Source organism: Oenanthe melanoleuca, chromosome 4 (assembly GCF_029582105.1).
Source record: "Oenanthe melanoleuca isolate GR-GAL-2019-014 chromosome 4, OMel1.0, whole genome shotgun sequence".
Classification (NCBI taxonomy): Eukaryota; Metazoa; Chordata; class Aves; order Passeriformes; family Muscicapidae; genus Oenanthe; species Oenanthe melanoleuca.
The window spans coordinates 13738779-13766658 of NC_079337.1; the positions used below are offsets into that span (position 1 = coordinate 13738779).

The 27880-nt window shown below is 38.7% G+C and overlaps 2 protein-coding genes across 6 annotated transcripts in view; one reads left to right on the forward strand and one right to left on the reverse strand.

The window, feature by feature from the left end:
* Positions 1 to 149: 149 nt before the first annotated feature.
* ABCE1 (ATP binding cassette subfamily E member 1) lies at positions 150 to 18645 on the reverse strand. The gene is made up of 18 exons (XM_056490815.1): positions 18467 to 18645; positions 12278 to 12442; positions 11884 to 11969; positions 11299 to 11396; positions 10711 to 10828; positions 8726 to 8863; positions 8510 to 8579; positions 7366 to 7462; positions 6340 to 6429; positions 5624 to 5745; positions 4741 to 4962; positions 4265 to 4324; positions 4124 to 4182; positions 3838 to 3948; positions 3605 to 3747; positions 3391 to 3513; positions 2366 to 2477; positions 150 to 2162 (listed from the first exon to the last, which is right to left on the reverse strand). The coding sequence occupies exons 2-18, from the start codon at positions 12378 to 12380 to the stop codon at positions 2115 to 2117; spliced, it is 1800 nt and encodes a 599-aa protein (XP_056346790.1). The 5' UTR covers positions 12381 to 12442; positions 18467 to 18645; the 3' UTR covers positions 150 to 2114.
* The window catches only part of ANAPC10 (anaphase promoting complex subunit 10), a 33178-nt gene continuing 23373 nt past the window's right edge, over positions 18076 to 27880 (forward strand). The window contains exons 1-4 of one of the 5 annotated variants that reach the window (XM_056490817.1): positions 18224 to 18438; positions 25226 to 25342; positions 26681 to 26771; positions 27498 to 27618. In XM_056490817.1, coding sequence (XP_056346792.1) covers positions 25228 to 25342; positions 26681 to 26771; positions 27498 to 27618 — 327 coding nt within the window. In that variant the 5' untranslated portion in view covers positions 18224 to 18438; positions 25226 to 25227. Of the gene's footprint in view, positions 18439 to 19458; positions 19548 to 19995; positions 20081 to 25225; positions 25343 to 26680; positions 26772 to 27497; positions 27619 to 27880 lie in introns of those variants that run through there. The other 4 variants (XM_056490820.1, XM_056490819.1, XM_056490821.1 and 1 more) reach the window with 4 other exon arrangements.

Below are 27880 nucleotides of genomic sequence, written 5' to 3' on the forward strand. Positions count from 1 at the left end.
GCATTAAGTGAAGTGTTGTTCTTACAGAGCCAGTTGTAGTAAGCAGCAGAATGATGAACAGGATCCTGGCAAGACAGCAAAAAAGAAGCCATAAACTGAATTTGGGAGTTTTTGTTTGTAGGGGTAGGAGTCATGCTGGGGGCTTTTGGTTTTTCTTTTTTTCATCTAAATACTTTTTCATTCAGAAATGTATTCACGGTTTCAAACCTTTTCAGGTTGAGAATGAAGCAAGCACTGAGATATTTAACTGTTGTTACAATTGTGATTCTCTGTTTATTTCAACCCCTTTAAAAACATAAAGAGGGCTACTTGTTGTAAAGAGGGCTGCTTGTTGAGTTTACTGGTGAATTTTAAACTCTAAACTCCAGCTGTACCCCCAATTTGTGCAGCAGTCACTGAACTAATTCTGTCCTAGAGCAGGTAGTTCATCACAAGCTTTGTTGCAAGAGTGAAGGCAGTAACACTTCCTACAGAAATCTGTTAGGAAACACTGGGGAAGAGAGGCATGGCAGTAACTGGGAGGGATGTGCTTTCAGAATTTGCTTCTAAAACCCACCTTCTTTCAGCTGGACTTACAGTGCCTTGCTATGCTAGGACAGTGAAGGACTGGAAGGTGTAGATATATCTTTCTAATGCTGGTCCAGAAAGTCTGGTTTTCTCTCTTGCAGAAGGAGTAGTAGACTGATTGGCCCAACCTCTGGCCTAGGGCAAGATGTTTTAGATTGCAGAATCCTCCTGCAATATATGTAGCATTCGGCATATAATGAGCTGTGACACACAGCTGAACCACATCTTTACGTTATCCTTATTACAACTGATTAAAAGAAGATTGCACAACTCCAGTCCAAAGGGAGTTAAGCTGTGCTGAAGAGAACAAGTTTAGTTAGCCTTTGGAAGATTTTGTCTGGCCAGGGTGGTTGTGTAAGGATGTGTTTAATACCTGAACTTCTTTAGGGAGTCTCCCTGCCTCTTGTAGTACAGGTGCATTGCTGTTACAACACGGAGGTGTAGTGTGTATATAATGCTCAGTACAGCCAAAGTTATGGCAAAAAGCCACCCCCCCAAAATCCCCACTCCTTTATGTAGCTTCTGAGGCAAAAATGTAAACAAGGAACAAGGCCATGTTTTCTTTTGCTGTTTTTCACATGCCAATGAAGGCAGAGAACAGTTGAATGTAAAATACCCTTTCTTACTTTTAAGATACATAGCTGCAAGTTGTTTTTACAGTAAGCAGGAACCTTTAAATTTTCCTTCTGGCTCCCTGAAGAATCTTACTTCCATATAAATTAAGTTTTTAACAAGGTTTTTTTGGTTTTTTTTCTTTGTCATAGTAAGGATCAAAGCTTTTACTTTAGGAAAAAGTAATTCCTGCCTCTCAGCCTTATAAAAACTTAATGGAAGAGTGAGCTGGATAGATGGAAAGCATGTTTATATTTCTTTAAGATTATTTAACTGATTACTTTCATCTCACTAGGTCTGAGAACAGGACCAGATGATTAAAAAAAGGTGTAGCTACCTTCCTTTATGTTCTTTGTACTGCATCTTCCATTGAGCTACAGTGTGAGAAAAGGGTGTGTGACATTATACAAATATACACACTTCTGATTATTAATTGAAGAAATTCTGCAGTGCCACAGAAGAGCTGTAACTTAGGTGGTATTTTATTTTTGAAACCCTCAGCCAGAGAGATTCAGCCTTTTTAAAAGAGGAGTTGCTCCTGTAGCGTGACATTCTTAGTAAACTTCCCTCTTATACAGAAAAGAGCTTTATTTTAAAATGAGGAAGTTCAGTCAGTACTTGGTACATGAGTGGAATATATTGAAAACCTCCCTTAAATTTTGAAAGATCAGGAGACCCATTTGCACAATTTCAAGGTGATCTATTTTGAAATTATTACACTGAAAATAGGGCTGTGTCACCAAAATATAGAAAGTGGCAGTTTTACTCTGACTACGATGTTTATGGTTACTATCTCAGATGTTAAATGCAGCATGAGATTTTAAGCTCCAAAAGATTAATTGTTCTAAAACCTGATCTGAGCCATCTCATCACAGCTCTTTAGATTCCAATATGCATGTCTAGATACCAGTTAAAAAGATGCTGGGATTCAATATTTAGTCATCCAGGAAGAAGTAGTTTCCACTCTTCTTTTGTTCCACATCCTTGGGAAGAGAAGAAAGTCACCATTACTTGAAGTAGTCTTTGGCAGACTTGAACATAAGTAAAATTACTCTTACTAGTTTCACATGCTGTTTTTCAGCACAGCAGAACTACCTTGTCAATCTACATTTTGTTCCATATTTTAAAATCTGGCTTTGTATTAAATAATCATGCCTCCTGTAATGTAAAGGTGCTCCTCTCTTACCTTGATGGAATTGAGTTTGTTTATTCTTGGTCTGTAATTGTTGGGGTCTCTTCTAAAAGTGATTTCAAGCTGAGATAAAAACTTATTCATTCCAGCCAAAAGAGTCTGTGGACTGTTGAAAGAGAGAATAGTATTTTAGCTACATTTTCAGAAGCTTTATATGATCTCCATCCTGAGCTCACTCAGGTCTGGAAATGCAAATATGAGCTGTACTTAACATACCATGACGTTCTACATTTTTAGTCAAACCCTGTCTCAGATGCTGCTGAAGGATGAGAGTAATATCTCATTGTGCCTTCCAGCTGTGACCTTTACTTTCATTTTATTTTGTATCTACATGTGTGTGCTGGCATACTTGTTTACATTCAAGGAAAAAACTCCAACACTTGCACCATAAGCAAAAACTAACAAAGACTGTAACACAACTTTCTCAGTATAAGTGAATGTGATTTTTTTAATTCCAGTATGTGTTCTTGGAATATCACCAAAGCCAGGGTAGCAGACCAATGTGTTTACTTCATCTGGCTTGTGCCAAGTACTCATTGTTCTAAAAGCCTGGTTTCTGATAAGGCTGCTCTCTGTAATCTACATGAAATTATTTACAGGAACAAAAGCAGACATCAAAAGGGACAGCTCTGAAACAGTAAAACAATGCACACTGCATGTTGGCACCAACACTGGCCCTTCACTACATCTACATACAGGTATCAGTGCTTTCTTTTAATACATCTGAAAGTTATTTTCAGAAGGGTAGTTTACGGTTGGTACTTTTTTCATTCCTTGATCTCTTCTGATTGTTACTTAGCTGTCATGCAGTTGCTTAAGGCTGGTCTAGTTCTTGAGGGTTTGGTTAGGTTCTCCAGCCCTGCCCCAACTCTGGTTTAGGTGGCCTGTAAGGAAGGATCAATCCAATTTCTGTTCCATGATTCAAAACAAAAGTCAGAACCCTTGGGACAGCCTTGGATGCAGCTTAAATTTCCATAGGTAGGGATGACAGTCTCACTTAATCCCAACGAATCTCTTACCTGTTTGCCAGTGTGTTCTTGGAAGGAATGCCATCAAAAACAATCACACGATCAGCAAGATATGTAGCCATGATAAAATCATGTTCTACCACAAAAGCTGTTTTTTTAGCATGGAGAATGAAACTGAAATTAAGGGAAAAAAGAAAAGAGAGTAATGTGAACTCATTCTAGTACTACTGCAGATTTCAGTTCCTTGCCCTCCATGTGTACTCACCGTTTAATGACTCTGGCAGCCATCAGACGCTGTTCAGAGTCCAGATATGCTGAGGGCTCATCAATCAGATAAACATCTGCAGGTTTACCCAGACACAGAGCTAATGCCACACGCTGCAACTCACCACCAGACAGTGTCTGAACCTGGTGGTGTAGGGGGAAACAAGGCCATGCTTAGTTCAAATACAGGTTGAGAGTTAAGACAATGAGGATGTTGATCCAAGCAATTAATACCTCCTGGTCAATAATGTTTTCTATCTGAAGAGGTTTCATCACGTCAGTTACAAACTGGGGGTGTGTATAGGCATCTCTGATCTTCTCATGCAGCAGCTGACGGACACTTCCCTAGCAAAAGGAAAATGTTGCTATTCAGTTTTATGCACCACAAGAAAACAAGCAGAAACAGAATTAAAAAAATATTCTATCTAAAATAGATCTAGATATAAAATAGGCATAAAATAATTTATATCTGTGCATTTTGTAGCAAACACAATACTTAATAAATAAGACTGGAATGTACCGTAGATTTAGGGCTGATTTTCTGTGGTTTATAGCTGACATTTAGGACTGGGACCTCACCTATAAAAAAACAAAATTAATAAAGTGAACAAGAGAATTTCCAGTATCTTCACATAGGTTTCAGCTTGGTATAACACATTACCTCCTTCATCAGGTGTAAGTCTTCCTGCAAGCATTCGGATAAATGTTGTTTTGCCAGTTCCTAAAATAAAAGTTACACATTAGTCACTTTTCAGTAATTTAGACCTCTAACAATTAAGTCACTGATACAACAAAGACTATTTATAATAAAGAATGCAGTTTAAAATTAGGCTGCTTTGAGAATTCCTATATTAACTTCCAGCACTTCCTACTACTCAATTTTTCAGATGGAAGAGGCATCTTAAAACTGCCACTAAGTTTTTAAAATGGGATAACAAACACAGTGGTACTGTTAACATTCAATAACTTCACATTCTCTCTAGTCAGGGGACTCATGCTGTGATATCTTCACCAGGTAACAAGCAGCTCAACATGACTCAAACCCAGTAATTTTGAAGCCTAGCTTCCAAAGTGAAGAAGGGCTTTAAGAGCATATTCAGGGCTGGAGCAGCAGTTTCCAACATAAATTGCACTTACCATTTTCCCCTAACATCACCATAATTTCAGAATCGGTGAATTCTCCAGCTACTATGGATAATTCAAATTCTCCCATCTTTTTTTTCATTCCGGGATATTTGTACATACACATCTTTTTAACCTCTTCTTCGTTAGCTGTCTCAGCTACTTTAAATACCAGAGATGCATCTCGAAACCTTAGATTTTCTGTTGGAACATAGCCATCTAGGAAAATATTTATGCCTATGATGGGAGGAAAAAAGATCATTAAAAGAGATCTGTAACAAAGTAAAAAAAGAATTTCAATTCCTGGCTGTAAATTCCATTCAGGTAATGAGAATGCTGGATTTTAAATGCTATGGTAACAGAAGCAACAAGACCCACTCTTTTAAGGTATGCACATTATGCAAATTGAATGAAGAAATGCCTTACTAAACTACAGAATGGCTGGAGCAGCTCTTCCTGAAAACCCGCTGTAAATGATGTGTGTGGGGTTTAAAGGAATCCTGCTGTTGGGCCCACTCTCTCAAAGCCAGTTTTTACTGAGTCTCTGTACTACAAGTGGGGTCAATTCAGTTGAACACTACATACCTCTGTACAGTGAAACCTCTCTCCTGCCCTTTCTCTACTACTTACAGGGTCTTTTGTGTAACTCCACTGTTTACAAAACACCTGCAAGTATCAAAATGGTGTCCATAGCAAGAGAAAAAGGGTATTTCATAATGAAGGCTTTTGGGTTGAATTACAAATTTAGCATCATGTAACACAGAAATTCTGCAAGAAAATCAAACAGTTTTTTCATTGCTGAACTGTAACAGGAAGAGGACATGTTTCTACAGCATAAAACTGACATTTTGCTGTCTTTTCTGGGTATGTTTAAAAAGAGAAATATGGCAAGAATTACCTTCTCTTACGCTGAAAGGCATGGTAACAACACCATAAGCACTTGGCACACCATACAGGCAGCAGATAAAGTCAGAGAGATAATCTAACACACTTAGATCATGCTCTACAACAATAATGTACCTGAAAAACAGAGACAGAGAGACGCTTTCTTACTTCAATGCAAAACATTTTCTTTCTTTTTTTCTTACTCTACTCTCGTATAAACAAGAGCTATCAACATGATTTTTAGTTAATATGGTTTCTTCACTTTATACTAAAAAGGAGAGAGTTCAAATGTCTCACAAACATTTTTAAAACTGTACAATAAACTCGTGAATGATAAACTGAAAGTCCATCTTTAGTGTAAACTAGCAGCTTCTTTATTTACGGTAAATGGAAGAATGTTGATTGATTTGAGTGAAAAATACTTAGCACATTTTAAGAAAATAAAAGTCTTTGTGAGAAAGGGATGAAACAGCAATATTCAGGTGTAAAGTAACCACCAATATTTTCCCATACTTGTTACAAAATTTTCAAACACGACAAGAAACTACAGGAAATAAGTTTCCAAAATGCAAAATAATAGAGTATTCCTGGTTTAAAATACTTGAAACATCTGTTAGTGTATGATACTGAGAAGCAAGCACTTCTGAGGGGATGGACTGGATATTTCTTCCCTCTGTAAGCAGTCATGCATTATTACAGTCTGGCAAAACATCTGAGGCTCGTATTTACCTGTCAGGGTTTATTAGGGACCGGATAGTAATGGCAGCCTTCAAGCGCTGCTTGACATCCAAGTAGCTGGAAGGTTCATCAAACATGAAGCTAATCCCAAACGGAAGAGTGAAGTCTTAGTGAATGCAAGCTTTCTACTTATTCAAACATAATATTAACATTTCAACTACTAAATGCATAAATAAAAAATTATCATTATTTAAACAGAAAGGAAGGCAAAAAATGAGAATTGTGCACACCTGCCTTCATTCTCTGTAGACTGACATGTGCAAGTGAGTTAAGTATTACTCTGCCAAAAGTTCTGACAAACTAATCTAAAGTTTACAAGAATCAGCAGTTAGGATTCACTCGGAGTTACCTTAAATTTAATATGAACTGAAAAGTGCAAAAATACCTTAGAAGACTGGAAGAATGCCATCTTCCAAAAAGAGAAAACTGTATAAGGAAACCTACTTGAAATTCACACCAACCAAACAAGAACAGCAGCCCAAGCAGAACAAAACCAACCAACCAACCAAAAATGAAAGCAAAAAAACCAAAACCCTGTAACTCTTCTGATTTTGCTTTCTTGGTCCCAAGGAGTCAGGACACAACAAAGATTAGACAGTAATTTTCTGCTTGCAAGACAGGAGAGGAAGGACTCAAGTTCCAAGAGATGGGGAAGCAGCTGTACCTTTCTCATTCAGAGAGGCTACGGGAGGTGTGCTGTCCAACAAGATACATTTAGGTGGAATTAGGGAGAGGTTATGAGGTTGTGATGCTGAAATCTAATACTGGCTTCTGAAATCAGCTATTTCCATTCAAATAAATAAAAATATACAGAATCCAGAGATTACACATGAAGTAAATATAGCTTTCAGCTGATGACAACTTTTTTCAAATAATTTTTAAACATTATTTAAAAATTATAATATATTTAAAGATATTTCAAACAGCAGTATTATTGTTAAGAATAAGTGTAAGTTTGAGGACTATATTCTGAGACATTATTAGAAGCAATGTGTAACAGAAGTAAATTAAACATACATATCAGCCTTCTGAATGCAAACAACTGCACAAGCAAATCTCTGAAGTTCTCCTCCTGAAAGGTCCTCAACATTTCTTTCTTTCAGGTGTGTTAAGTCTGCGAATAAGTGGTTAATTTTAGGCATGTTATAACCAACATAAGAATCCATATTTTTATTACCTACAGAAACATGTATAAACTAATAGCAAACATTCTACAGAGAGGAAAAGAAAACAGAGAATAAGCATTCACTTTATACAGCATCAGAATCATACTGCCAATACTAAGTCACAGCAAACTATGGCTTCTCTGCAGCATTAGTTTCATGGCTGCTGCTTATCAAGCAGAAGGATTACATTTCTATTTATTCTTCCACCATGTATTTGGTAAAGATTTCTGGCCCTAAAAATAAACTATACCAGTTCTGAAAGTGTTACTTGTCAAACTTGACTGAAGACTTCTGATTTTCAGGAAAATCAAGTCCCTCAAACCTTACAGTAGATGGGTGAAGCAGGTATTTTCTAAGCAGTTTAATGAGCACCACATTTCAAGAACAGATTGTGTCACTAATAAATTAAGTGGGACTCAAAGCCCACGTACCTGGTGGCATAATGGCAGCCCCACCTTCACTACCCAGTTTCACCAAAAAGAATGTCATTGTGAATTTAGCAACGACTAAATTTAGTAACAACTAAATACAAAACACCTGAAAAACATCACTAGGGCTGGACTATGCAGATGTTCTTATTAATTGTATTAATCTAAGAAGTCAGTGTTACTCCCACTAAAATTAGATTATACAAGCTTTGGGGGGAGTGTGGTATATTAGGATAACATTTTTAACATGCAGTGGGGTTCTCCTGACGGGGATGCTCAGATTTTGCCACATTTGTGAGCAAGCAAGAGCAGCAGATGTTAAATGGAATTTTTCCAGATTTAAAAATAAGCACTTTCTACTATGAAACAGAAATTGCATTAGATTCTGTTAAATAGCATGTATCAACTAGTCTGCCACCAGAAAGTATTATTTATATTATAGCATGCCCTGGGCTTTACACTAAAGCACTTTTACTTTTTCTCTTTTTTTGGAGTTGGTATAATTTACATATTCGATTGTTTCAGTAAATATGAACTTCTCAAATGCTTTAAAATTTGATTACTTACCAAGCTGCTGACATACAACAGTTTGTGTCTTAGTTTCATCCTTCCTATCCAGAATTGATCCCACTGTTCCCTACATGATAAATAACAAAAAAACCCCAAACCTACATTAAAAATTATAGATAGTTTTGAATTATGCTGCTAAATACAACCTTTAAATACATGTGAAGTACTACAGAAGAAGCTCTCAGCTTTCTATTAAATCATGAAATGTCTCACCTTTGCAGCTTTAGGAATCTGGTCCACGTACTGAGGTTTAATGATAGCTTTAAGGTCATCTTCCAGGATCTTGGTAAAATAATTTTGTAATTCAGATCCTCGGAAGTAAGTCAAAATTTCTTGCCAGTCAGGTGGATCCTGTGACAAAATTAAAGCCTGGGTTTACTTAAAACATTCAAAAACATAGTAAGAAACTCTAATTTTAAATTCCAGTCAATAAGGCAAAAGAATATGCTTAAAAGATAACACACCAAAAAAATCCCCAAAAACTTTCCATAAACAAAGTTTATAGACCCTTTTTGTCCAGGTTTCACTAGCCTTCAAAAAAAAAATTAATTTGCACAGTTAAGAAGCTACTGAAACAACTTCATGGGGAAAACGACAGCACGGATTAGTGTAACCACACTTATTAGCTATCTGATCTAAAGGAAAAGGACTGGAATGATAAAAGCACAAACTTGCACAGAAGATGTAACAAATCTGGTAATCTTCTCTGCTTCTAGCAAACATTTCCAAGGAAACAGAAGGAGAAAATAAAGGAAAAATGACAATTGAAAATAAAAGGAACCGTTCAGAGCAATCACCCAGGAAAAAGTTCCCCCTTGCACACTGTACTACTCTGAGGGGTGCCGAGTTAATTACTTTGATGATAAACAGTATGGAATCAGACTGACACAGTCATATTTTCAAACCAAGCAAATACACAGAGGAAATGCTTCGTCAGTTTTAGAACAGAAGCAACATGGAAGATTCAATTCATACCACGTGTTTCTGTGGTCATACTGATATGGCTCCTTCACAGCAAAGTCTGACTTTGGAAGCATGGTAATTCAATTAAGTACACATTCAGAAAGTCAAAAGTTTTGCTATTTCTGCAATACTACCACCTGAAACAAGAAGTCCACAAAATAATATAAACCAAACTTGAAATAGAATGTAAAATGTAGCTGGGAAATTATTATTTCTTTGCAGCTTTAGGTAGCAGCCATGAAATGAACAGTTTATTAAAACATTACTCCTCCAGGTAAAGAAACTGCTGAAGAAAGTTTGAACACACTTGTTCTTAAAAGTGCTTCTTGAAGGACAAAAGTTTGCATCAGAATTCAATTGCCCCTGTGCAATTTGAAGGTAAGAAAGTAACATCTGTAATATTGCTAAGAGGACTCCTAATAGTTATTATTTATGCCCTTTCTCGAATGTTTTCACTCTTTGGAGTAGTGCTACATAAAGAAGTCTTTGTAAAATATTTTGCTCACTGGTTGCAGTTTGACTTGGAGTAAACACATAGGAAAATGGATTATGAATTTCCATGAATACCAGCAGATTACAAGTTAAGTCTGGCTCTCAAAAATCTTATTTCTAAGTAACTAGCAACATGAAGAAACTAAAGATCTTTCAGAGTTCAGTATTCAAGTGTACAGTGGGAAATACTTTCAACCACAACTTCCAGTAATAATAATATACTTTATAAGAAATCTTCCTCAAAAGAATTAAAGATAAAAATGCCTAAGAGATCCCAAGGATACATGGTAAGTGCTCATAGACACTTGAGCCATTTAGATAAAAACAAAGGTAACTTAGAAGAAACTCCAATACTTGGGCTATGGAAATCTCTTTTGAGAACAGGTAAATTACGCAGGGAGAAAAACTTGACATTTTTGAAAGACTGGTATTAAAAAAAACCCAAGCCCTTAACTTAAGTGAGACTTCAAGACAGAAACCCACCTCTGATTTTTAGCTTTTGTGAGTTACAATTACAATTAGTAGCCTTATCTTTCTTGACAGACACAAACAATTTGCAAGTAAGTCTTTGTTAGCAATATCCTTCTACTATTGGTCCTGCGTGGAGCAAATCACTGGCTGTCAATAGACAAAGAGCCAACATCCCCACAAATCTATCACATTCCCAGATACAAACATTCAGCCCCAAAAAATGTAAACCCAGCTATCTAAAATGCTAACTCTATTCTATTGCTGATACATACATCATATTTTCCAAGATTTGGCTTCTGTTTTCCTGCTAAAATTTTCAAGGCAGTTGATTTTCCAATACCATTGGTTCCAACCAATCCCAGTACTTCACCTGGACGAGGGATAGGCAACCTGTACAAAACATTAGGAAGTTTGTGTTATATTTATGCCATCACATACCAACATTTAGTGGTCAAGTAAATATTACAACCAATTATCAGATTTCTGATTATTACAGCCTTTGTTATCTTGCAAATATCTAACCCAAATGATATCAAATTCTTTAAAAACAGAAGATCATAAGAAATATTTAATGGCAGTCTGTTTTTAAATAGCAGCTCATAAAACAATCTCTATTTCATAATAATACTTTTAATAAGAAAAATGCAATTAACATTCTAAAAGTAAGCTAGTGGTGTAAGAACCAAGAACACTTAGTAACAAGAGACAAGACAAGAAGAAACAGCCTCAGATTTCACCAGTGGAGGTTTAGATTGGATGTTAGGAAAACTACCTTCTACCTATATGTGCACTATGTTTATGCTACCAAAAACTTCAGATTTTTTTGTCTCTTTTACGTTGATATTTGATAAGTAAAATACCTGTGAAGTTTGAAGGCATTGGCACAGTATCTATGCGTTGTTTCTTTCTCCAGGTTGCTAGGTAAGTTAACAATTGACAAGGCTCCAAAAGGACATTTCTGGAATTGAAATAAATTACAGATTATTAGTGCACACAATTTATTACCAAAAGTCTATGTTTCGTACTGCACCCAGCTGTGCATTTGCATTTTTAAATGGATTTCTACCAAATTTCCTTTACATGGTCAATCTGCCAAGGAAGCTCTACACTACATTTTTAAAATTAATAGTCTGCAATTTAGACTGTCATTTTACAATACAAATAAGGCACGCTGCATATATTCTCCACCTTTCACAAAAAACATCTTTCTGCTGTTAGGTGTCTACAGACATAAGCAAACAAAAAACCCAAACAAAGCCAAGCAAAAACAAAGCCACAAACAAAACCCACACGGTGCAACCCAATCAGTTTAGTCCAGTGACACAGCTCTTCACTTTCTATAAACAGTAAGTTAACTTGGTCTGTATTAGTCAAGGAAACAAAACAACATATAATAGCAAAATAAGGAAAATTTAGTACTTTAAATAAAGCAGTTTAATTTTTACCTTGATGCAAATACCACAACCAATACAAAGAGTTTCTGAAATCCATGCTATTTTGCTCTGCGATGTGACTTCTATGCAAAGTTTTCCTGGTGAAAAAATTAAGATTAGGTCAGTAAAGTGTCTGGTAAATCAGAATTCTTGCCTACTAAATTCCACAGAGGAACATGCAACTGATGCATGTTCATTGAAGCTTCAGATTATCCAAAGGCTTGAGAAGTGTCATTATTACTAAGAAATGTTTATGCTTTTAGTGACATTTTCAAAGGCTTTATGAAAAAAAGAAGCTTGAATGATACACAAAAATCTATCAGTTATAAAAAGCCGGTTCCTTCTAATAGAACTGATTTAAAAGGTCTCCAATTGCTTCAATACTTTGTTACTTTGTATCTCTTACCCATTCGAACCACAGGACAACTCTTCTTGCATTCCTGACGACATTTCTTTGGCTTACACTTGTCATGGTTGACTATAGCAATTCTTGTTAATTTGTCTGCCATAATGCACAATTTAGGGTTAAACACATACACCAATTATAAGGAGTAGTGGGAGGCTTCCAGACCTTAAAGAAAAAAAAAAAAAAGAAAATAGAAAGTATAAAAGAGCATGTTACTGAAAAGCACAGAGAACAACATCATAAGTTATTGCTAGTGGGGTGCAGAGATGAAAAGTGCAAAATTATTTTTTTTTTCTCCTTTAAGCAATGTGGCAAACAGAGCAAAGTCAGAATTACAAATAACAAAGGTACTGATGTGTAGGCAACTGCACAAATTTTTAACATCAACTTTCCATCCCATTACTATTTTTCCAGTGTAAAAGTAAAATTGTGATTACATCTGAAAATGGATGTTTCCAAAAAAAAGCACGTTGTAGTAAGAACATAAGAATATATACAGCTCCAAATTTTGGTTTTACAAGTCACCTTGTATAAAGCACCCTTGTTCACTCTGTCAAATTGTGACCACAACTATTACTCCAAGGACATGATTAGTAGACAAACTGTATGCCAATATTCTGTAGTAAAGGATTAAAACAGTGTGAAATGTAAACCAGTTTTCAAAGTGAAAATTTGTAATTGCATATAAAAAGTAAACTAGGCAATGTGAGCAGACATTCATGATGATGTTCGATTCTTTAATCTTGAGTTTCACTGGTATTTGAATAACTACAGTTACATTCTGCATTTCCTAATATGGTATCAATGCCTATAATAGAGTTCAATAAAAATGAGTGAAATTCTTTATAAAGAACATAGAAAGGCTCTGCAAAGGGATCTGGCCAAGCCGGATCCATGGGCTGAGGATCAGTAAGGCCAAGTGCTGGATCCTGCCCTTGGGCTACATCCACCCCAGGCAGTGCCACAGGCTGGAGCACACTGTAAGGAAAATTTCCTGGCAGAAAAAGACCTGGGGGTGCTCAATAGCAGCTGAACATGAGGCAGCAGTGCCCAGGTGGCCAAGGCCAATGGCATCCTGGCCTGGATCAGCAACAGTGTGGCCAGCAGGAGCAGGCAGGGGTTGTTCCCCTGTACTGGGCACTGCTGAGGCCACACCTCGAGTGCTGTGTCCTGTTCTGGGCACTAAAGAAAGTCACTGAGGGGCTGGAGCGAGCCCAGAGAGGGCAGTGGAACTGGGGAAGGGTCTGGAGCACAGGGCTGAGGAACAGCTGAGGGAGCTGTGGGTGTTTAGTCCAGAAAGGGAGGCTCAAGAGAGCCCTTATCACTCTCTACAGCTGTCTGAAAGGAGGGTATAGCAAGGCGGGAGATTGGGCTCTACTCCAAAATAACAAGAGACAGGACAAGAAGAAACAGCCTCAGATTTTGCCAGGGAAAGTTTAGATTGTCCACTGAAAGGTGGACAAGCATTGCAACAGGCAGCTCAGGGAAGTGGTGGAGTCACCATCCTGGAAGTATTTAAAGGACATGCACATGTGGCCCTCAGAGATAGAGGTTAGGGACCAGTGCTAGGTTAATGGCTGGACTCAATAATCTTAGAGGTCTTTTCCAACCTAAAAAACTCTGTAATTCTGTGAAGTACAAGATTATTAAATACTCCTGAAATCACAAATAAAAGCATGCAAAGAAGTGAAATTACAACTTGTATTCCTCTCTACAAGCCCCTCTTTCCCTGCTTAGCTCTTTGTAGTGTACATTGACAAGTACTGGATTGTAGTGGGACTTGGTACAGCTTGCAGCAAATGGAGGGAATGGCAGAGAATTTTAACTTTAAGTCTGATAGATAAGAAAAGGTAGAATGTATTTTTAAAGTACATCTATATTTCCTTTACTATATTAATTCATAATACTGAAAATAACAATAATAATGAATTTCGTCTTCCTATGAACAAGGCACACCTGAAGACAACTCCCTCCAGATCCAGAACAACAAAGATGACTGAATCATGAGGCTCTTGGAAGATTTTAAGATGTCAGATGACAAACACCTTTTTTTTTTTGGTAAAAATAAATGCCATAAAGTACAAAGCATTTCTATCTCACTAAATAGAGGGATGGCAACCCTTCAGATGATGCATGTTTCAAAATCCTTTCAATGCAGCATCAGTAGTTCAATAATACAACTGGGAAGGAATCTGGAAATACTTCAGGTTTTCCACACAGTGCAAAGGTGCAGTTTCATTCAAAGGATTCTAACATTTCTAATTAACAGCAGTTTTTTTCTATTTTCTTTGCTTCACCAAACCAAAGCATCCTGCAGAGGTTTACAGACTATATTTACTACATACAGCTATTGGATGAAGAAAGGTTGTGACTTGCAAACTCCTGAAAGAACAAGGATAAAACAGGTGTATGGCACATCTCTCATGTTAAACTCTACCCTTCCAACTTCAGTTGGAAGGAATCCTCCAGATACTCCTGCAGTATCTGGAAGATGGATATCCAACAGCAAAGGTCAGAAAAGCAGATGTTATTATATCCTTAAATCTAGTACTACCACAGGTATAATTTTAAGTGGTTCCTTTTAAAAGTCGTAGTCTTATTCCTTTATTCAGTTTCCAAAGTATTTTTAAACTAATGTCAAAAGATATTCTTCATCACCTATAAATGAATATAACTATATCTTATTGTGGCAGTTTCTACTTATGTTTCTTTGTTTTTCTTTACTATTTTAACTTTCCTAAGCCATAAAGTCCTATCAAAACAGCTGATGCTTTCAAATAAATGACTGAATATTTGAAAAAAAAAAAAAAAAAAAAAAAAAAAGTGATTCAACAGTTTTGTGTTGTCAGACCAGACTGACAAAGTAGGGCTGAACATTGAAATTGCATATGTAGACCACGCCAATGGGCATGGAATACTGAGTCTGCAGTTCTCATTTTAATGCATCAGAAAAAAAACCTGAAAGCCTTATTTTTGAATACTACACAAGTGCTTGAGCCAGGGTAATTTTCTTGGGGACAGATACTGGATGCTGTCATTGCTTCAAATAAAGATACATTCCTTGGGAAGACATCCCAGTGCTTTTCACTAAAATCCTGCGGTTTACAGTATGAAGAATATTTCGGGGTGAATCATTCCCTCTCTGTTTTCCAAAGGAAGTGCTTAATGTAGTCCAGGCCTTTCTCCAAGGCCTGAGCACAGACTACTGTACATCTTCCACCTAAGCTGTAGGCAGCAGTGAACCAGTTCTGTGGGTTACACAGGCGAGCCCCAGAAGGCAAACCTGCTCATCAGGGCGCCCCCACCAGCCCCCCAAGCCCTGCTCCAGGTCCCTGTTGAGCAGTGCTGAGAGCAGCCCGGCCACCTCCCCTCAAACACCCACCCTACACCCTTCCAGCTGGAGTTTAGCCTGGAGCTCCAAAGCAGGACAGTGGGGCTGCTCTCAAACACCAAGGCAAATATGGCTTGAACCAAGCAATTCTTGCCAACCTCCTCAGCGAGCTTTCCACAGTCTTGGTGGGATAATCAGACTGAAATTTACACTCACTGCTGAATCAGACTATGGTTGATAAGCAATGGAACAGCTCAAGTTTGGGTTTTTTTCTAATTCTAACTCACATGGGAGAATGCCCCTCTGTGGTGAATAGTTTTGAAGGAGTGAGAGAATTAAATGTGTACACTAAGCATTTATTAAGAGCACATGGTTGGGGGAATAGAAGCAATGAAGCAGCATGAAGACACACACTCCCTCCCACTCTGCTCCCATCTATGTGACAGAAGTGCCAGTTTATCCAAAACTCTCTAGTGGTCTTAACCATTTTCAGAAAAAAATAAATCGTGACTCCTGTAACTTCTGCAATATTTCCAGGACTGTGCTGATGTCTACAATGACAACTGTATATAGAAGAAAATATTAATACCTACTTAGAACTCAGAAACAAATAAACAAACTGTTCAAAACCAGACTGAACTTAAGTTACATATTTACACCCAGTTAGCTGAGTGGCATTTAAATTAACAAAAGGAATAGGATGGTCTGATTCCAAGAACAAATGTAGAACTCTCAGGACACTGATGTTACAGTACAACATACCAGTGTAGTCAGCACTTTAGGGGCAGGAGAAACCAGTACTCAGAAGCATTTGACTTCATGACTGCTTCTCCTTTCCATATAAAGAAGAACAGAATAAAAAACAGAGTAAGAAAATATTAATTTGCTACTAACTACTAGGATAAAGAGCTGTTTTGAATTAGTGGATGGTGATGGTGTGGCTGCAGAAAATCTACCCAGAATGGACAGCCAACACATATGAAGGAAGGAGAGAATGACTAAAAACTGCTGGCTAGAGAAAAAAAAGAATGTTCTAAAAACCCTGTGTCATCTATTGAAGCCAAAACCTGCCCATTATGTTCACTTAATGCAAAAAATCAAACATATCTAAAAGAAAGACACAAAACATGTTATCACAAGCATTCTAAGTCAGCAATCTTAGGCAGCCAGCAGACACAGCTGCTGCACACCCTGACACACCAGATTACAAAAAAAAAAAAAAAAAAACCAAAAAAACCAGCCCACATGCAGACCTTGCTATCTGCCACAGAAGGCAAAAACAATGTACAATCTGTGGAACAAGTGCTTGCATTAATAATATTTTTTTATTTCACAGGCATTAGGGCTAAATTATAATTTACTAAGTCAAGGCAATTATGACCAAGAAAGATTATTCAGCTTAAACAATGAAAAATAAATACTGAAAGTCAACGAAGACTGAAACAGAATCAGAGATTATTCAATGAAAGATGTGAAGGCAAGATCTGGGTTCAGAATTGCGCCATGCTTTAGTTACTTTGCACAAAACCAGTGAACACTTGATAAAATTACACTGCAACAGACCTCAGAGAGAAAGCTGTGGAAAGAAGTGAGGATGGGCAATATTTCCAGCTGCCATTGAAAATAAGCTCAAGAACTGCCTCTCAATTCCACTGCTGATGGACTACATACAGTCACACTACAACAAGAACAAGAAAGCCAAGAACTAGAATACCCAAAGAAAATTTTAATGAAAGATAAAACATACTTTCAAACTGCATATGGGAGATCACTACATCTCTAAGTATCAAAGCAGAAACAATAGTAAATTATACAAGAACTAGTCTGTGCTTAAGGTCTTGACATTTGTTTTAGAAACTGAAACAATATAAAAAAAGAAGTTTAGACATGTCCCAGATTTCCCTAAATCACTATGTTACTCATAAGACACGACATGAATAAGAAAATATGTTAACATGAAAGAGTATGGTCAAATATACTGACGCTGCACAACGAGTGGGTGTGTTTAGCTTGTGCTGAGCAGTATTAATTATCACACAATCTTTAACATTTCCTCTTAACGTGAAGTGAAATGCGTGAGAACGAACCCAGAAATTAGCAATCTAATGCAACTAATAAAAGTACTTCACGACCACTGGTTTAGGACTGCAGTTTATGGAAGGATCCACAGCAGGGAAACTTAAATTACGGCGTGAAAATTGTCACAGCAACTTGCAGGTGAAGTATCCAAGTGCATTCCAGGCAGGAACCACCATCATGGTCCTTGAGAAAAGCCCTGCCGACTTCTTTTGTTTTTACACACGGCTCGTAGAACATGGCCTTACCCCGCTATCTTATCGCACCTGCAAGAAGGCTTGATCCCCTCACCGCCCCATAAGCACCCACGTGGATATGAGCTTCCCCCAAAAGAAGGCAAAATACGGCTTCCCCCCACACCTCGAGGAGGAAGTTCCCCGTTTTCCCAGGAGCAAAATGCCGGCGTTCCCTTCCCAGAGCCAGGCCACGCCGGCACCGCCAGCAGGCGAGTATCCCGCGCTGCACGCACAGGGAAGCCATTCCCGCAGGGACGGCGCTCTCTGCCCCCGGCTGGCACAAACCCGAGGCGCCGGGGATGACGTGCCGCGTGTGCGGGTAGCGCCGGCCCGGGCCGTGCCCACGCCGGCAGCGAACCGCGATCCCCGGGAGCCGCCGGCCCTGAGGCCCGGGCGGGGCGCGGCCAGCCGACCCTTCTCCCACAGTGGATCGGGTGAGGCCGCCGCCCAGGCCGGGCCGGCAGCACGGCATGAGGAGGGGGGCCCGCTCCGTGCCGCCTCCATTCCCGTGCGGGAAGGTGGGAATCGCCCCCCGGCGTTACTTACCGGGAGTTGTGAGGGGGGCGCGGCGGGGCCGGGGGGCGAAGCAGGGCTGGGAGCGCGCGGCGCCCTCGCGCCGCGGCGGGGGAACGGCGTCCGGTGATCCCGCGCGCGGGCCCGCGCGCGCAACGTGCTCGCGCCGCCGCCGCCACCCGGCCAAGATGGCCGTCGGGCCCCGGGGGCGGGGCCTGGGCGCGCGCCACGGAGAGGAGGGGAGAGAAGGAAAGGAAGGACGGCCCCTCGCCGGGGACAGACAGCAGAGGAGGAAAGGGCGGCTCTCCTCACCATGGAGACCTGCAGCGCGGCCGTGAGGAGGGAGCACAGCCTCCCGGGACGGGTCGGAGCGCCCGAGCGCCCCGAATCCACCCCGCGAGCGGCGGCTCCGCTCTGAGGGGAGCCCCGGGTCGGCACGGCGCGTTCCCAGGACAGAAAGGTCTCGCTGGCCTCCACCTCCCCTGGGCAGGTGGTGGCGGGCAGCAGCAACAGCTAGACCGGGTGATTCTCAAGGAAAGGTGTTGCCATTCCCTTTCACGACCGCGGTTTCGGCATTAGGAACTGAGCTCAAATAACGGATACGCCAGGGGATTGATACGCGAAAGGTACCAAGATAGAATGGTCTTGCTAGTCTTTACCTGCCCTGGGCAGCGTGTCTTCTGCACCTGGAACACTGGGGCTACATTCCCATCGGGAAGAACTGTCATTCTCCTTCGGGAGCCCGTCACCTCACTGAGGATACCATCCCCAATAACGATTATGCCCACGGATTGACCAAAGTCTTGCTGGCCTTTACCTGCCCTGGGCAGGTAAAGACATCTGAGACACTGGGACTACGCGCTTTCCTTCCCGTGGGGAAGCACTTCCAGAAGCCCACCTCGGGAGCTCGGGTTCCGTGCCCAGCACCGAGCACGCCCCGGTCTCGCTCCCGCCCCGGAGCAGCCGGGACGCGGCGCTGCCGCCGCCCCGCCCATGGCGCCGTGTGAGGGGAGGGGCGGCCCCGGCGCCTGAGGGGAGCGGGCGGGGCGGCGCGCGCGCACTGCGGCCCCTCCGCGGCGGCGGCGGCTGTTCCCGGCGGGATCAGGTGGGAAAGGTGGGAGCTGCGGGTCTGCCGGGGCTGTGAGGGGAGGAGAAGGAGGAGGAAGAAGAAGGTCCCGACCGGGCAGAAGCTCGGCTGGCTGAGGTGGCGTGTTCGCCCCGGGTGTGGGGGCTGCCCGGTCGGGTGCGTGCGGGGGTCTCGCGTCGTCCCCGCGGGCGGGGAGCGGAGCCCGGGCCGGGGATCGATCCGGCGGGGCCCGCGGCCGTGAGTAGGTGCTGCTGCTGCTTTATTTCCGATACTAAAGAGGTTTGTAGGCCTGGGGGACACGGCCACAATATAGTGTTGTAAACCTGGTTAATTTTCGTTATATTTATTTATAATTGTTATGATTATAGTTAATTTAATTAATATTGAGTGAAAGCCTTACAAACAAGTCATGTGGGGACGGCTACCAGTTGGTTTTTCAAAGCGGCTTCATCCTCTGGTTGCTCTTGGTTTTCAGACAGCTTCCACCTAATATTTGCACTTAAACTCTCCTTGTAAAGATGTGCTCGCCTCCTTTAAGGAACAGCTTGTAGCCTTACCAGGTAACTTTGGAAAGTCTGGGCTTTCACAAAAATATATTTTTTTAGAAGTATTTTTTTAGGTTTATTAGGAATATATGTATAAAATTGCTAACATAATTATTTTAGTTATCTTTATTTTTAATGAAATTTTTTTGACAATGAAAGACTAGTAATTTTCACTAATAGGCCTAAAGCAATGCACTGGAGGGAGAGTAAAATAGTAAGTTTATTAAAATTGTATTGAGAGAATAATCTGAGGGATCAAATGTACAGGTGAGCTAGTTGAAATAGGGTGCTGTTGAACACTGTCATTATTAAATATTAATTAAACATTAGTAATTTGGGCATTTAATATTTAATCTTCTATCTGATTAAAAAATAGGAAGCATTGTAAGAGACTGGTTTTTGGATATATCTTGAGATCTTTAAAGGCCTTAGACAAGCAAGGGTCCAAAGCCAAGGAAAATGAGAGCAGGGACAAGAGCTTGTAAATGAGTAGTGTAGTTAAGAAAGTCAGGGAATCTTAGGTATGAAATTCCCTTCTCTTAAGAAGAGGTAAAACAGTCTTATGAATGTTGAAGTAGTCAGTGCAGCCTTTGTTCAGTTTTTGTGGAAAGGCTGTAGCCAGATATTTGCTAAAACTGGAATGCAATCAGAGTAATACTTCTTAAAAAGATTTTTTAAAAAGGAGAAAAGCCAGATGATCTCTGATCCCTTGAAGGATTCCGAGGAAGTGATTTGGGAAGGGAATTTGTCATAAGTAGAGGACAATTAAAATCAGTGTGCACACAGGAAATATTCTAGTGTGATTTGTTGAGAGTAGTCTGGATAGAACTTGTTTTTTACAGTAGCCAATGCACTTAATAAGGAGGGAATATGAGGAGTCTGCCTTGAGTTTTACAAGATTTCTGCCCCTGTTCAAGCTACTGTAATGTGCTCTAAAAATAATACTTTTTAAAGAGCTTTTGAATCTGACTTATAAATACCTCACTTTTAAACGGGGTGTCATGAAACGTGCTCCGGGAGAGTTTGGTTTTGAATGTATTTTCACTTTCCTGTAATGTGGAACACAAAACTGAAAGGACTGCAAGCACTGTACAGCTAAGGGTTGGAATTAAGAAACATCTTGAGAAGCTTGGTAGCAGGTTGGAAATCAGTGTAACTAAGCTCAGTTAACAGAACTGTTAGAGAGGAAGAGAGCACAGAAATAAAAATCAAAGGCCTGATTAGTGGAAAGGGTGTCAGTGAACAGCAAATAGTATCCCAGAAAATACTGGGCATTTATACTGCATTTAAGTCCTGTAATGCATAGAAAAACCCATATTAATTTAAAATTATGTTATTTCAACTAGCTGGGTAATGCTTTGTCACATTAACAAGTATAAGTAAATATAAAGACAAGAGAAATGATCACTCTGCTGAAAAAGGGCCTTAGCTAAAATTGTCTGATTATTTTTTTAAACAATAGTCCTGAATACCTAGACTCTGCAAGAATACTATGTTTATTAAACTTTGTGAGGGGAGCTTGACAGGCTTAGACTGGAAAAGAAGAAACTAAGAGCAAATTTGATGAGCTCACTCACATCAATAGAAGGTAAAGGCCAGTGCTTATCCAGTCTTTGAGTTCTCTGTAGATCAAGAGATTCTTGTTCTTAGAAGGTGATACTTGATTTGGATGCTGAAGGAAAACTTTTAGCTTTTAGGTTGATGAAACCTGAAGCTGAGTATCCACAGATCTCTTGCCAGAGAAGTAAATGTGTGGACAGACATCTGTCATTCAGAGTCAGGTCTCTCAAGGGCCCTTATAGGTTGTATTTAAACAGTGCATACAGAATGTGATGAAATTACAAGATTTTATAGGGCGAAACTGCTTTGAAATCTGCAGGTTTCCTTGAACCTGGATTTTTATGGAGCTTTAGTAGGGAAGACCCATGATGTATCCTTCAGTTATCTCCTCTTGGGTGTGTTGTGTGCTTACACAAGGGTTTGCTTCCAGATGTGCTCCATTTAAAGTTGACTCCTGCTGGTACCCTGAGAACAACCTGGTTGCTTTGGTTGGGGAAGGCAGACTGTCCAACCATTTAAATCCATTTCACTCTTTTCATAAACTGTGTTTGCTAAAACATCTTCAATTGGCTGTTACTTCACAGGGCTGGGATGTTTTTCGGAAAAGAGGGAACTTCTCGGAGGAAGATAAGGGATAAAGAGTTCAAGGAGGGGGTGAAAAAGCTGCTGCTTTGTCTTGATCCAAGGATCAAGATAAACTCAGCAAACCACAGAATGGAAAATGAAAGCCTTGATCATGTCATTAAGACGTTCATATATTCATGCTGTTAATAAGGAAACAGCAGCCTGTTAATGATCTTTTGGAATAACTGAATTGGAAAATCAGAGATGTTTCCAGCCAATACTTCTAAAGATGCAGTGTGTCTTTCTATTTTTCAGCACATGTCAAGAAGAAGGCCTTCTAAAAAAATTACTTGTTTTTACACAGCCTGAAAAAGCAAAGAAAAATTTTATTAGGTGATTTAAATTCCTTTTAGAGCTAAGTATTGATGTCTCGTTTAAAGTGAGGTACTTTTACTTCTGCTAGTAAAATGTCCGAAGTGTTACTTGAGTGAGCTTGCCTGTTGCTGCCATGATTTTTCCTTAGTACTTCTATCAGCTTTCACATTTGAAAGTTCTGAGGGTACTGGGGAGCTTCTTGAGCATGAAAATCTAACTCATATAGTTCAACTATTGAAAATTTTCAATCTTTCTCATCACTAGTTCACAATATGTGGCTGATTTATTTGACAGCAGTGGTTTGGAGTTGAAATTTTGGGGTTTGAGAACCTTTTCCTGTTAGATAGAAAGAAGTAAGCTCAGTTTAAAGCAGTAGGAAACTTGAATGGTGTTTCTTGCTGTATATTTCAGACCCCCAAAATGTATGCCTCCAACTTTTGAGAACCAGTGCAATATAAGTCTTACATTACTAAGTTATTTAGAACTTTGCTGTGTGTGCTGAAGCTCATAAGAAAACTCAACATCATTAGCTTAAGGGATTCTGCATCCCTTTAAAAATTCCAGTAATTTTTTTTCTAAAAGCATGTGTAATCAACTTTGTGTTGTAATCTGAGTGAACAGTGTAATTTCTGTGATTTATCTAATTTTGGTGGGTTTTGATGGGATGTTTGTGTAGTCCTTGTGTCTTAAGGGTGGGATTTGAGGTTTTTCATTCATTTTCTCTTGAAGTTAAAAGTCTGTCAAGACTGGCTGGTGATAATATTTGAGTGATGTTTTCTATAATGTTTTTGAGATGTGATCACTTGAATTACAAGTGAAATATTCAGCTTTACTTAGTGAGGTTGAATTTTCTATGTGTATTTTTTGAGGTTGGAAAAACAGTATTTTTGGTAAATGTGTAAATCTGAGAATTAAAATGAATGCAACTTAGCCTCTCTTAGTTCACTGTCACTAAAGTAAAAAAAAAAATTGTGGTCTGTATTAGAAGGTCATTTGAGCTTTAAAATTCACAATAGGATAATAGTCTCCCCAAAGCTTAATAAACATGGTTTCAATTTTGGTGTAGCATGGAGGTTGGTCTAGATGATTTTTGAAGGTCCCTTTCACCACTCCAAATCATTCCATGATACTGTAAAAAATGTTTGCTTTTCAAGTAGCTGTGAACTAAATGTTTTGTGATTTTTTTTTTTTTTCCAGGTTTTTTTTTTTAGATAGCATTAGAATTAATATGGCTGTGAATATATATGACATCTGTAGGATTAGCTGTGTGGTGTCCAACTTTTCTGAGAGGATGGTGTTTGAACCACGATTTTGTCTGAAGCCTTTTGTGCCACTTGTTGTCAGTATTTAGATTTTTCTACACATGCAATTATTTCTTCAGATTTTGTTTATACTAGTTAGGACTGCAGTCTTGTATATGAGAAAGCAGGTAAAATATCTGTCTCAAGTCGTATGTTTGCAAAATTAAAAGAAAGTACTCAGGGGCCAATAGGAAGTGTTTGGTGTGCTACAGAATTCAGATTTCCTGTGTTCCACAAAGAATTTTTAGCTGCAGAGTCATTTTACATAGAAAAAGTTGTCTCTCCCTGGTGTCAGTTCTGTAATGGGTAAGGCCTGGATCCTGTGGGTCCCAGCATAACTCAGTCCCTTATTTGCTCTCTGGGAGAGGCACTGGAAGACTTTTTCTGAGATTAGCAGAGCATAACGCGATGTCATGCTTGTAAGCAAAGGATGAGAGGTCAGCTCTAATTCCCTGACTCCTTAGCACTCTATTTTTAATTTTAAGCTTTAATGTATTTTTTTTTATGTGGAACTTACGTTTCTCTGGATTTTTTTTTCTTTTTTTTTTCAAATATTTTAAGCTACTTCCTAAGAAAGTGCTGGTAAAGTGCTCTGTAGTATACAAAATGGAACTTGATTAAGTTGTCGCATATGTGGTGATAGTCTGGGTGTTGAGACTGAGTGGGATTACTTGAGCAATCACAAGTTAATTATTCCACATGATGAAGTTGTAGTGTTAAGGAAATGGTCCATGAATAAAGGTGGCTATAACCAATTGCTGCAAATTATACAGTTTGTTTAAACTTCCATTTCCTATTTTAGGGGAGAAGTATCTCTTGCTCTAGTTTCTGAATTTGTACATTAAGAGAACTTTTAAGTGTATATTTGGAAGAGAATGAAGTTGTACTGCTCTCCTTTAAATCAACATTTTAAATTTTGATTTCTTAAAGAACAGAACCGTAAAAACCAAATTCTGAAACCCTGACTAACTCTGTATGAATAAGTTAGAGTGATACAGGTAAAGTATGTCTTAGGAATGTTCCAATTATGTTTTGAATTCTTAAGGACACAAAATTTACATATATGTAAACATACATATACCTCTTAGATATATTACACAAATTATATATATATATTTTATATATATATAATTATATATATATACACAAATTAGATATATATATTTGTACATATTACTTTATATATATAAATAAAACAGACATGCAAAAATGTATGTGTATATATTTATAAACCATATATTCTGTAGGTGCTTATAAAAGTGTGAGGCCAAAGAATTAAACTATGTGAACAAGCAAAATACTTTAATTTTCCAATCAAGCTAAAAATACATCAACTAACTCACTTGTTTTCTCTCACTAGAAATGACTACCCCAAACAAGACCCCACCTGGTGCTGATCCAAAGCAGTTAGAGAGGACTGGTACTGTTAGAGAAATAGGCTCACAAGCAGTTTGGTCCCTTTCATCCTGTAAGCCAGGTAAATCACAACAATAATGTAAAAAGTTGAATGTACATTTATGTTTTGGAAGGAAGACATCCACAGCAGTAAAACTGCTGTAGTGTAGGCTGTAGTCACTACAAATAATGTTGGACTTCTCTATATGTGATACAATATGGAAGTTATAACTGTATCAGAAATCTTGCCATGGGGAACTATCTCATATGAGCTCAACAGAGCTCTTACATATTTTACTTTTTTTATTTTTTTTTATTTGCATAGTGAACGAACTAAGCCATGTGAGCAGAATCACACCCAGCACAGTGAAATTGTTTCCATTCTTTGGCATTTTGTCTAGCTGTCTTCCATTTTTAGCTAAGGATGACGATGCAGCTGGGTGACCTAAATGTTCTACCTAGACTTTGTAACTTTGTGTGGGCTCAGCCATTACAGGGTGGCCCTAAAACCCTGCAAGTAAAATGAACCTGTGGTCCTGAGGTGCAGTTAGTGATACCTGCTCAAAATATCTGAAAATATGTGTTCTTTCCCTTTGGGGTGGTTGAGTTGCTATTTCAGAAATATCTGTTGTTAATTGGTCAGCTGTCTTGCTGCAGCCTAGGGACAGAGACCCCTTTATGTCACAATATTGTGTTTAGGCTGAATGACTTTGATCTGAAATCCTGTAATATTGGAGAAAAATGTCTCATGGTTTTGTTGCTTAAACAGGCTGAGGGAAATTTTTTATTGCAGATTAAACCTCAGCTGCTGTCTTAGAACTGCAACTAGTGTGGATAATCACTATAATAGTGTGGAATCAATAAAAGGATGTGATTAGTAAAAGGACAGATAATGAGGGAATAGAAAATACAAAGGTGGAGTTGCTTCTTAAAATGTGATGACATTAAATTTTAGGAATACTGTTTTTGCCATTTATTGCCTGTTCTAGCTAGTACTTGAAAAAGCAAAAATATTTCAGGACATGATTTGAAAAGAAAATGTTACATTTGGCTAAAATTTTATAATGAATAGTCTCTGCTAATGATTTTTCTTTAGTTCAGCAGTTAAGTTACACAGCAGATGAAAAAGTCTGATTGTTAATTAATGCTCTGGCAACAGTATGAATTACTACTTAACCACTTGAAATTCCAGGACATGTTGACATGGATTTGCACCCCATAGACCTCAGCAGTATTGAACTTCTTCAGATTCCTCTGTTTCAGTTTTTGTATCAGAAAAGCATAGGTGCACCTTCGATATCTAGAAACATTTCCTAATATGTTATAGCTTGGAAGACATTAATTTGTAACAGTTGAAGAAGAGCTACATTTGCATCACAGAAGTGGGATGTTTAAGATTATCACATTTTCTTTTTCTTAGGATTTGGAGTGGATCAGTTACGAGATGATAATCTAGAAACTTACTGGCAGTCAGATGGATCACAGCCTCATTTGGTGAACATCCAATTTAGGTATTAAAATGTACTCCCTGTGGGTTAGGGTGTTTTGTGTAATTTCATATTGATTACCATTCAACAAGATAGGAATTCTGGAAGTGCCAAGAACTCATGGCTTAGTTCTGTTACCCAACTGGTAAGAAATCAGCATTTCTAAAAATGAGATTTTCAAATGTTATGATCACTAAATGCCTAAATAAGCAATGAAAAGGATCTGTTGTGAAAGCAACACATTTACTCATGTAAAGTGACTTATGTCCTGATTTTGTGTCTTTGAGTGTCATTTGAGCGTAGATTACTCCTATGTAACCTATGAGTTTGAGAAACCTTTTTTTTATACCATCCTGTGTAAGATCCTTTCAGTATTTTTTTTAACCAAACTTGAGATGTTTGTCCCCCTTTTTTATTTACTTTCTTGAGGAGGCCTTAGTCTAATAGGAGAGCCCATATTTGAAAAGCCTAACTTAAGCTTCATTATGTACAGGTGCTTGCTTGGCATCTGTTTCTTGGTATACTGACATTTCTGAAGGCAGGCAAAGGAGAAAAGTGAAAATCAATCAATATGTGTGCATAATGTAATGTGGAAAATCACCTAGTTCTTCAACAGCAAGTTTCTTATGAATCACTAGGCACACTTAGATTCATTTCCAGAACATTTAAATCCTTAGTTATTGCAAGCTAGCAACAAACTCATCCTAAATATTTTTATGGTGTTTACATAGTTTGTGTTGCTTCTTGCAGAAGAAAAACAACAGTGAAGACCTTATGTATTTATGCAGACTACAAATCTGATGAAAGTTACACTCCAAGCAAAATCTCTGTCAGAGTAGGAAATAATTTTCATAATCTCCAGGAAATCCGGGTAGGTCAATGATGCTATGTATTCTGTCTTAAAACAGTTCTCTCTTGTTAGGACATCTGATGTAATAAAGTGGTTTTTGGAGGTAGAATACAGCATTGTGCTCAAAGGGGGAAAATGGCTGGGTTTATTTTTATATTTGCTTTTAGTTTTTATCTTGTAAATTTAGTAGACTGGTTTCTGGTTTTTTTTTAATCAGACTTTTACCAAACATCATTATAATTGAATATGTTTATAAATTAAGTTTTACTTTTGAGTATTGTTT